The sequence below is a fragment of the Dama dama genome, chromosome 2, assembly GCF_033118175.1.
Source record: "Dama dama isolate Ldn47 chromosome 2, ASM3311817v1, whole genome shotgun sequence".
NCBI lineage: Eukaryota > Metazoa > Chordata > Mammalia > Artiodactyla > Cervidae > Dama > Dama dama.
The window spans coordinates 24,153,906-24,164,758 of record NC_083682.1 but is presented as its reverse complement, the minus strand read 5'-3'; the positions used below and the strand labels follow the sequence as shown (position 1 = coordinate 24,164,758).

Below are 10,853 nucleotides of genomic sequence, written 5' to 3'. Positions count from 1 at the left end.
GATTTTTGTAGTGGCTAATGAGACATGATTCAAGTTCACAGCCTTCCAGTCATCTAATAATACAAGAATATCTGGATCTCAAAGGAATGCATACACAAGGAAAATATTAAAATCAAACCAGACTACACATGTGATAGATCTTACCTTAAATATTACTCAAGTTAGAGTTTTGGTGTTGTGTGAAAGTAAATTGGAGGTTATACTCTACAGAAAGGATATTGAGTTCTGATACTCTGTATTAAGCAAGCTTTGCTTGAATTTTTTTTCCATTCTCCCTTCCCTTTAGATATATATGGAAATACTTTTAACTGAGATTATGAGAAAGAAAATATGTTCTCTGAACTCTTTCAAAGATTTAACGAGGGAGGAAATGTTAGGGGAAGGGTGGCGGTTCTGGCAGTGAATCCAGGCAGCTCAAGAATAAGATCGACGTCAGTAGTTACTCTAGTAATTATATTTCATTATAAACACAGGAAAATATGAAAGCAGACATGGCTTTTAAAACTTGGTGAGGTTAAGTGGTAGATCCATTCAGAGTACATTTGATTTCAACATGCCTTGGAAGCTGCAAAAGAGAATTAGTCCTGAGAAATGGAGACTCAAACTTTGTCCGGCAAAGCTTGACCTTTTCTTAGTTTTTCTTCAGAGCGAAGCCTCTCCTGGGAAATGCATTCCTTAGAGCTGATTTAACATCCTGATTTCTCAGGCTGTAGATCAATGGGTTCAGCATGGGGGTTACATGATTATTCAATATCTGGATTATAGCGCCAAGCAAAGCACTGGGATTGGGCTGTAGATAGATGATGATGACTGGCCCATAAGCACAGAGAATTGCAGTCATGTGTGCACTGCAGGTCGAGAATGCTCGCTGCCTGCCCTCTGCTGAGTGAAGTTTTGAGATGGCAATCCCAATGCGGGTGTAGGAAACAAGAATGAGAAAAAAGCAAATGAGAGACAAAAGACCAACGTTTGTAAAACCTACCCTCTGGGCTAGAGATGTATCCCCACAGGCTAGAGGTAAGATGGCAGGGATGTCACAGAAGTAATAGCTCACCTTGTTAGAGCCACAGTATGACAGCTGGAAGGTGAGGGACGTTAGGATAATGGCATGGATACAGCCACCCATCCAGGTCCCTGTGGCCAAGATGGTGCAGACTCTGTGATTCATTATGACCATGTATCTCAGAGGAAAGCATATGGCAACAAAGCGGTCATAGGCCATCACCGTGTATAGGAAACCCTCAGTACATCCCAGGAAGTGGTAGAAGAAGAGCTGGGTAGCACAACCCTGAAAAGAGATACCTTGACTCAGCCCTGAAAGATATGACAGCATCTTGGGAGCAGTTGTTGATGAGAAACCCAGGTCAAACACAGAGAGGTTCGCCAAGAAAAAGTACATGGGGGTATGAAGCCGAGAGGAGGAGATGATAGCCATGAGGATGAGCACATTTCCCAAGACAGTGCACAAATATAATGATGAGAACAGGAAAAAGAGCACAGTCTCTAGGCCCTCTGTCTCAGGGATTCCCAGCAGGATGTATTCAGTAACCACTGTGTGATTTCTCATGTTTATGGAAGGATCAAGTCTTGGGTGTCTGTGAAAAGAAATCTGTGGTTAAAGTGAATATGTATGTGAACTGGCTGTGTTTAAGAAAATAAAATGGAAAAGGAGCAAATAATCCTGATGTAAACAGACTAGTGCTTCCCTTTAGAATTGCCTTGATTGGCCTGCCTCTCTCCATGTTGAATCTCTCTTTGCAGTGCAGTTTCTGCTTACAGTTTCACCAAGAAATCCTTACATGACAACTCTCCTATCTTTCATGCTTCATACACACTGCTAAATTGTATTAATTTTGAATGCTGCTTTGTGATTCTAAAAGGACTAGTTTAAAGACGCAAGAAGGTCCTATCCAAGTTTCCTATATTCACCTGAGACAACTAGGTTACTTTAAATGTCCAAAATCCTTTATGATCATATAAGTCATATATGGGCTTCCCTGGAGGATCAGATGGTAAAGAGTCTGCCTGTAATGCAGGTTTGATCCCTGGGTCAGGAAGATCCTCTGGAGAAGGGAATGGCTACCCATTCCTGTATTCCTGCCTGGAGAATTTCATGGATAGAGGAGTCTGGTGGTCTATAGTCCATGGGGTGACAAAGAGTCAAACAGGACTGAAAAATGAACACTTTCACTTTTAGGGGCTTCCCAGGTGACACTAGTAAAGAACCCAGCTGCCAGTGCAGGAGACAGAAGAGACCTGGGTTTGATTCCTGGATTGGGAAGATGCCCTGGAGGATGACATGTGAGCCCGCTCCAGTATTCTTTCTTGGAGAATCCTATGGACAGAGGAGCCTGGTGGGCTATAGTCTGGAGGGTCTCAAGAGTCAGACACGACTGAGGTGATTAGCTTGCATGCATGCAAGCCACACATACAAAAGACAGACTCTTTCCCACATTATCTCCTTGGGTATGAGGGTCAACAATGAGAAACCAGCCAAAAGAGGGGTCTTAAACAGCCCTTAAAGAACAGAAAATTACATTAACAGGATGCTTATGCTCTGGATTTTAATACATATCAGTAACCAATAGCCTCCATTTCAGTCTCCAAAACCTATAATAGTCTAACCAGATCCAGGCTAAAAAGCATTGTACTTTTATGGCAGTAGAAGACACAGAGGTAGGTATAGTAGAGACTCCTTTCCAATTTCCATCTTTTGAACATTTCTCATGCCTTTTTCAACTTGTTTTAACTTTTTTTTATGATTTTCTTTCTTTTTTTCATTTATTTTTATTAGTTGGAGGCTAATTACTTTACAATATTGTAGTGGTTTTTGCCATACATTGACATGAATCAGCCATGGATTTACATGTGTTCCCCATCCCGATTCCCCCTCCCGCCTCCCTCTCCATCCCATCCCTCTTGGTCTTCCCAGTGCACCAGCCCTGAGCACTTGTCTCATGCATCAAACCTGGGCTTGTGATCTGTTTCACCCTTGATAGTATCAACTTGTTTTAACTTTTTCAGCACAGTAAGCTTTTTAAATCATACATTAACCCATGAATTCTACTGCCTAAGACCCTATCTAGCTCTAGCTCTATCTTTATTATTTTATTTTGATGGTTATGACAGGAGAGAGAGGGTGAGAGCCAAAACTTTTTTAAATGAAGGAAAAATCTGGGCACTTACAAAGCAAACAGAACATAGCTTGCTGGTGCTATTGAATTGAATGTTACTTTGCTTTCCTTCTCTGAAAGAAGGAAGTAACCCTGTCCTGCGAAATTCCCATCAACTTGCAGTCTGCTGGTAGATCTTCAGAATTCTCTTTTTCAATCACTTTCAAATAGAATGTCAAAATCTGAGTGTGCTTTTCTCTTTTATAGTAATTTCTCTCTGACTCTAGGAACTGCAATAATTCCCAAACACGGGAGATAGTAAGTAGCCTTGGTCTTCCTTTGGGTATTAATCCCCCAAGTCAGGGTCCTTATTAAGCAAGGGAGAAATTAACTGCTTGGTATAATTAGACCTTATCAATGAGACCTAGAGAGAAAGAGAGAGGAGGAAACTGATTAAAGAGGGAATCTTTTATGGTTTCCTTATAAAACATACTTCAGTGAATAATCATTTAAAACTTCATTTGGCACATATATCACATTTATAGGTACATTTATGTATTTACTGCTTTTTCATGTGTATGTGTTCTTTTAATCAATAAATTATTTTAATATTTGTGGTAGTAGGATTGATTTATTGCAAGCAACAGTAACTGGGTTAGCTCAGAAAATTAAAGAAATTGGTGAAAACCTAGGCTCATGGAAGGCTAGGAATTAGGGCAGCTCCTCAACAGTAAGAACTTGTGATGCATCCTCTGGGCCCTGCCAGCAGGTGATTCAGCCTCAACTGCCCATTGCTTCTGGGAGCCTCAGGTTCAAATCTGATTTTCTTGGGTGAAATTCATGCCCACCTCTGTGGCCAGGGTACAGGGTACAGTGGAATAGAAATGGGCAGTCCTCCAAAGGGTGGGGAAAATAAAGGCCTAAGCTAGGAGAAACAGGGGGAAGAAACATGCTAATAGGCGAAAAAGAATTTTAAGCTATAATTTGAAGTATCTGTTTTATTGTACTTGGTATTTAGGTAGTGACATTATTCCAAGTACATCTGGGATTTCTATTTAAAAGGTAAACAATATTTTTCTTGCCCATCTAACTGATGCTAAAAAGATGTTAAAGTTAATGATTCTACCATCCTATTTATCTCTGATTATCTTTAATACTTTGAAGCATGGTGATCGACTTGAAAAAACTGTACAGGCTGTCCAAAAAAAAGAGGGTAGCATTGCCTTTGACATTGCCTTTAAACACCATTAAATTGGCCTTGTGTAACAGTGTATTCAGGCTTAGGATTAGAGACAGGAGAGGGCTTCCCTAGTGGCTCAGATGGTAAAGAATCTGCCTGCAATTCAGGAGACCTGGGTTCAATCCCTGAGTCGGGAAGATCTGGAGAAGGGCATGGCTACCCACTCCAGTATTCTTGCCTGGAGAAGTCAATGGATAGAGGAGCGTCATGCAGACTACAGTCATGGGGTCGCAAAGAGCCAGACTGACTGAGTGACTTTCACTTTCATTAGGGTGAGGAAGTCTAGGAAGGAAAAATAAATAGAAAATGGAAAAGGCGTTGAACAACCGGAGGGAAAAAAGGAAGTATAAAAAAGGAGGGGTGCTTGGAGGGTTTAAAGCAGGAATAAGAGATAATATGGGAACATTCTCATATATCAGGGATGCTGAAAGGAAAAAAAGCTAAGGTAAGATGTTTTGGTGTGTTTATGTAAAAAGTCATTATGTATTTTAAGAATTTCAGCAAAATTGCTATATTGAGTATAGCTGCATGATGGTTTGAGATGGAATCCTTATCCTATCCACAAAAAAACTGTTATTTACAGAAATTTACACAACATCCCTAAGACTTGTTTTATCTCTGTAATGTGATCTAGCACTTTTTGTAGATAAACTAGGTAATACTTGTGAAGAAATTGCATTACACACTGTCTGGTAATTAGGTAGGACATAAATGATAACTCCAGGAAGACCCCCTAAGGCCCACCTTATGCTGGATTTCTCAGACTCTTCTCTGTCTGCACCAGACTGAGGTATTCAACAATTTAACAGTGATATGAGTGGGTTCAAGGGTAGATGAAGTTATAAGAAAAAGTGAACTAGCAAACTCAAAATTCCCAGGTTATGTGAGAACCAGATAAAGGAGGCTTATTTTTATTCAATTTTGAAGAAGTTTTTATTTTATATTGGAGTATAGCTGATTAACAATGTTGTGATAGATTCAGGTGAACAGCCAAGGGACTCAGACATACATACACATGTATTCATTCTCCTACAAACTTCTGTCCCATTCATGATACCACATAACATTGAGCAGAGTTCCCTGTGCTATACAGTAGATTATCCATTTTAAATATAGCAATGTGTACATGTCCTTCCCAAAGGAGTTTCATTTTTAAATAGTGGAAAAGCAATATAAAGCATAAAATTTACCATCTTAACCATTTTAAGTATACAGTACAGTAGTATTATATATATTCATTCTACAGTGCAACCAAACTTTAGAACTTTTTCATCTTGCAAAAGGAAACTATATAGATTAAACAACAATCTATCTTCCTCTTCTCCAGCCCCTGGGAATCACCTTCCTACCTTCTTACCTGTCGTATAACTACTCTAAACACCCAGTATAGCTGGAGTCCTACAGTATCTGTCTTCTTGTAGCTGCTTATTTCACTTAACATAATCTCCTCAAGGTTCATCCATCTAGTAGCATACAACTGTGTCAATTTCCTTCCTTTTTAAAGTGGGAATAATATTCCATGTATGTGTATACCACATTTTGACTATCCACTTATCGTTAATGAACATGAATAGCTTTCACCTCCTACCTATCTCTTGTGAATAATGCTGCTTTGAACATGCTATAAATATGAATATTCAGGACCTTTTTGGATCTATACTCAAAAGTATAATTGGTGAATCATCAGGTAATGTTATTTTTAAATTTATTGAGGAATCTCCACATTGTTTTCCTTAGTGGCTGTACCATTTTATAGTTTCCACCAACAACGCACAATGGTTCCAGTTTCTCCACATTTCACCCCCGGCCTTTTTTTTTTTCCCCAGTAAAAGCCATTTTAATGGCTGTAATGACATCTTCTTGTGAATTTGATTTGCATTTACCTAGTGGTAGTGATATTAAACATCTTTTTATATGCTTGTTGTCTTCTTTGCAGAATGTCTTTTAAGTCCTTTACACCCTTTTGAATCAAGTTACTTGTTTTTTCAAATTTATTTTTAATTGAAGGATAATTGCTTTACAATATTGCATTGGTTTCTGCCATACATCAACATGAATCAGCCATAGGTATACATATGTTTTCTCCCTCTTGAGCCTCCTTCCCACCTTCCTCCCCATCCTGTCCCTCTAGGTTGTCACAGAGCACCTTTCTGAGCTCCCTGCATCATATAGCAAATTCTCACTGTCTATGTATTTTACACATGATAATGTATGTTTCCATGCTATTCCCTCCATTTGTCCCACCACTCATTCCCTGCCTCTGTGTCAACAAGTCTGTTATCTATGTCTACATCTCCATTGCTGCCCTGCAAATAGCTTCGTCAGTACCAGCTTTCTAGATTCCATCAGTTCAGTTCAGTTGCTCAGTCGTGTCCGACTCTTTGTGACCCCATGAATCGCAGCACGCTAGGCCTCCCTGTCCATCACCAACTCATGGAGTTTACTCAAACTCATGTCCATCTAGTTGGTGATGCCATCCAGCCATCTCATCCTCTGTCGTCCCCTTCTCCTCCTGCCCCTAATCCCTCCCAGCATCAGGGTCTTTTCCAATGAGTCAACTCTTCACATCAGGTGGCCAAAGTACTGGAGTTTCAGCTTCAGCATCAGTCCTTCCAATGAACACCCAGGACTGATCTCCTTTAGGATGGACTGGTTGGATCTCCTTGCAGTCCAAGGGACTCTCAAGAGTCTTCTCCAACACCACACTTCAAAAGCATCAATTCTGCGGCACTCAGCTTTCTTCACAGTCCAACTCTCACATCCATACATAACTACTGGAAAAACCATAGCCTTGACTAAATGGACCTTTGTTGGCAAAGTAATGTCTCTGCTTTTTAATATGCTATCTAGGTTGGCCATAACTTTCCTTCCAAGGAGTAAGCGTCTTTTAATTTCATGGCTGCAATCACCATCTGCAGTGATTTTGGAGCCCCCCAAAATAAAGTCTGACACTGTTTCCACTGTCTCCCCATCTATTTGCCATGAAGTGATGGGACCAGATGCCATGATCTTAGTTTTCTGAATGTTGAGCTTTAAGCCAACTTTTTCATTCTCCTCTTTCACTTTCATCGAGAGGCTTTTCAGTTCCTCTTCACTTTCTGCCATAAGGGTGGTGTCATCTGCATAGCTGAGGTTATTGATATTTCTCCCAGCAATCTTGATTCCAGCTTGTGCTTCTTCCAGCCTGCATTTCTCATGATGTATTCTGCATATAAGTTAAACAAGCAGGGTGACGATACACAGCCTTGACATACTCCTTTTCCTATTTGGAACCAGTCTGTTGTTCCATGTCCAGTTCTAACTGTTGCTTCCTGACTTGCATAAAGGTTTCACAAGAGGCAGGTCAGGTGGTCTGGTGTTCCCATCTCTTTCAGAATTTACACAGTTTATTGTGCATTTTCATTAATATATGATATGTGTTTTTCTCTTTCTGAGTTACTTCATTCTGTATAATAGGCTCTAGGTTCATCAACCTCATTAGAACTGTCTCAACTGCATTCTTTTAATGGTTGAGTAATATTCCATTGTACATATGTAACACAGCTTCTTTATCCATTCATCTGTTGATGGACATAAAAACTGCTTCCATGTGCAATTGTAAATTGTGCTGCAGTGAATATTTCAAAACTTGTGTCTTTTTTTCAATTATGGTTTCCACAGGGATTATGCCCAGTAGTAGAACTGTTGAGTCATATGGTAGTTTTATTCATAATTTTGAGGGAATCTCCATACTGCCCTATAGAGTGTCTGTATCAGTTTACATTCCCACCAACAGTATAAGAGAGTCCCCTTTACTCTACACTCTTTCAAGCCTTCACTGTTTATAGATCTTTTGATGATCACCATTCTGATGGGTGTATGATATCTCATTGTAGTTTTGACTTGCATTTCTCTAATAATGAGTGATGTTGAGCATCTTTTCATGTGTTTATTAGCCACCTATGTGTCTTCGTTGGAAAAATGTCTATTGAGGTCTTCTGCCCACTTTTTGGAATCAAGTTCTTTGTTTTTGTTGTGTTGTTGATGGAGTGAGATTTTAAGAACTGGTGTTTGCTTGTGTGTGTGAGCATGTATGTTTTAAATAAAATTTTTGTAGTGTGCTATAACAGGAAAGATTTAAACTGATTTAATTGTTTTGCAATGCCAGTCATCACAATACTGATTTGAGAACTGAGAATTGAGAATAGTGTTTAGAGTTCATCCAGATTTGGTTTTCACATTTCCTCAACTTTAAGAGGATATGTATTTAAATCAGTGTATGTGGTTTTTCTGTTTCCCAGTTATTGAAATTATGTTTCTGTTTATAGTAAATAAATATTCAATTTCATCAAATTTAAAAGGTTAAGTGGTACCCATTCATTTACTTAATAAACTCGTGCATAGCACTTACTAGATCACTGAGCCATGTCCTGTGGATACAACAGCGAATAAGACAAATGTGAGGAAGCATTTTCTATGATCTATTTATTCATTTAAAAGGGAGCAGAGTTTGGAGGAAATTGATACATGTATATGAATGGCTGAGTCCCTTTGCTCTTCATCTGAAATTATCACAACATAGTTGACTGGCTATACACCAATAAAAAATAAAAATTTTAAAAAATAAAGCAAACGAAAAAGAAGAAACAGATTATCTTATGTGCAGAGAAGAAATAGAGACACAGGTAGAGAATAGACATATGGATACCAAGTTGAAAATGGGGGGTGGTGGTGGGATGAATTGGGAGATTGGGACTGACACATAAATATTATTGATACTATGTATAAGACAGATAATGGATAGAAGCCGACACTGTAGCACAGGGAACTCTACTCAGTGCTCTGTGGTGACCTAAATGGGAAGGAAATCCAAAAAAGAGGGGATATTTGAGTGGGTATAAAGAACCCACCTGCCAAAGAAGGAGATACAAGAGACACGAATTTGATCCCTGGCTTAGGAAGATCCCCTGGAGTAGGAAATAGCAACCCACTCCAGTATTCTTGCCTTGAGAATCCCACGGACAGAGGAACCTTGTGGGTTATAGTCCATGGAATTGCAAAGAGTCAGACACGACTGATGCAGCTTAGCACATGCGTGGGTATGGCTGATTAATTTTAAGGTACAGAAGAAATGAACAAAACATTGTAAAAAAGCTATACTACAATTTTTTTTTTCAAAGAAGAAATAGGAGAATGGTGTTAAAAGACAATAAATCTAAAATCCTTTACAAAACTCATAATTTAGTCCAGAGCAGTAAATACTACATTATAGAATACCCTCTTTAGTGAGGTTTTCACCTCCTTGTTCCTTAAAGAATAGATTAATGAGTTCAGCATGGGTGAGACAATATTATTTAATATTTGCACCATGGCACTGAGAAACGGGTTGGGTGTGGGCTGCAGATAGATGATGGTTACAGGTCCAAAGGCACAGAGGATGGCAGTGAGGTGGGCACTGCAGGTAGAGAAAGCTTTCTGCCTGCCCTCTGCTGAACGGATCCTCAAAATGGCAATCCCAATGCGTGTGTAGGAGACACAAACACTCAACCAAAGCATTAAAGCCAGAAAGCCAACATTAGTGGAACCCAGTCTCTGGGCCAGCGAGCTGTCAGCACAGGCCAGGGGTAAGACAGCAGGAATGTCACAGAAGAAGTGGTCCACCCGATTAGGGCTGCAGTAGGGTAGCTGAAAGGTAAAGGATGTCAGGATGGTGGCATGAAGACAACCCACCAACCAGGCTGCCACGACCAAACCAACACAGACTCCAGGTCTCATGATGAGCATATACCTCAGTGGGTGACAGATGGCAACAAAACGATCATAAGCCATCACGGAATAGAGGCAGCCTTCCGTAGAACCCAGGAAATGATAAAAGAAGAGCTGAAGAGCACATCCCTTATAAGATATGGCTCGGCTCTGGCCAGAGAGATAGAATAGCATCTTGGGACAGGTGACAGAGGGGAACAGCATGTCCAAAATCGATAGGAGTCCCAAGAAGAAGTACATGGGAGTGTGAAGGGTCGAGGAGGAGACAATTGCTAGAAGGATGAGCAAATTTCCCAGCAGGGTGAAGAGGTAAATAAATGAGAAGATGACAAGGAGCACAGTCTCCAGTCCCTCTGACTGAGGTATTCCCAGTAGGACGAACTCATTCAGCTCTGTGTGGTTCCTCATGTTCCTGGGAGGAAGGTCTAGGGGAGATCAAAGACAGGGAAGCATGAAGGTGTAGGCTGTGAAAGACACAATACCAATACATTCATCGTCACTCTGAATCCAAAAAGAAATCAATCCTCAATATTCACTGGAAGGACTGTTGCTGAAGCTGAAAAGTTTTGGCCATCTGATCTGAAGAGCCAACTCCTTGGAAAAGACCCTAATGCTGGGAAAGATTGAAGGAAAAAGAAGAGGGTGGCAGAGAGTGAGATTGTTAGATAACATCAATGACTCAATAGACTTAAACTTGAACAAATTTTGGGAGATAGTGGAGGGTAGAGGAGCCAGGCATGCTACAGTCTATGGGA

At 40.1% G+C, this 10,853-nt stretch overlaps 2 protein-coding genes across 2 annotated transcripts; both read right to left on the bottom strand.

Annotated features, from left to right (window-relative positions):
- Positions 1-631: 631 nt before the first annotated feature.
- Positions 632-1,570, bottom strand: LOC133068243 (putative olfactory receptor 10D4). Its single transcript, XM_061159429.1, has one exon. The coding sequence runs from the start codon at positions 1,565-1,567 to the stop codon at positions 632-634; it is 936 nt and encodes a 311-aa protein (XP_061015412.1). The 5' UTR covers positions 1,568-1,570.
- Positions 1,571-9,573: 8,003 nt separating this feature from the next.
- Positions 9,574-10,506, bottom strand: LOC133068236 (olfactory receptor 10N1-like). The gene has a single exon (XM_061159417.1). The coding sequence runs from the start codon at positions 10,504-10,506 to the stop codon at positions 9,574-9,576; it is 933 nt and encodes a 310-aa protein (XP_061015400.1).
- Between the last annotated feature and the right edge of the window lie 347 nt (positions 10,507-10,853).

What these genes read in the sequence shown, in the direction of transcription:
- LOC133068243 (XM_061159429.1), bottom strand. Translation starts at nt 1,567, where the DNA reads ATGAGAAATCACACAGTGGTTACTGAATACATCCTGCTGGGAATCCCT.
- LOC133068236 (XM_061159417.1), bottom strand. Translation starts at nt 10,506, where the DNA reads ATGAGGAACCACACAGAGCTGAATGAGTTCGTCCTACTGGGAATACCT.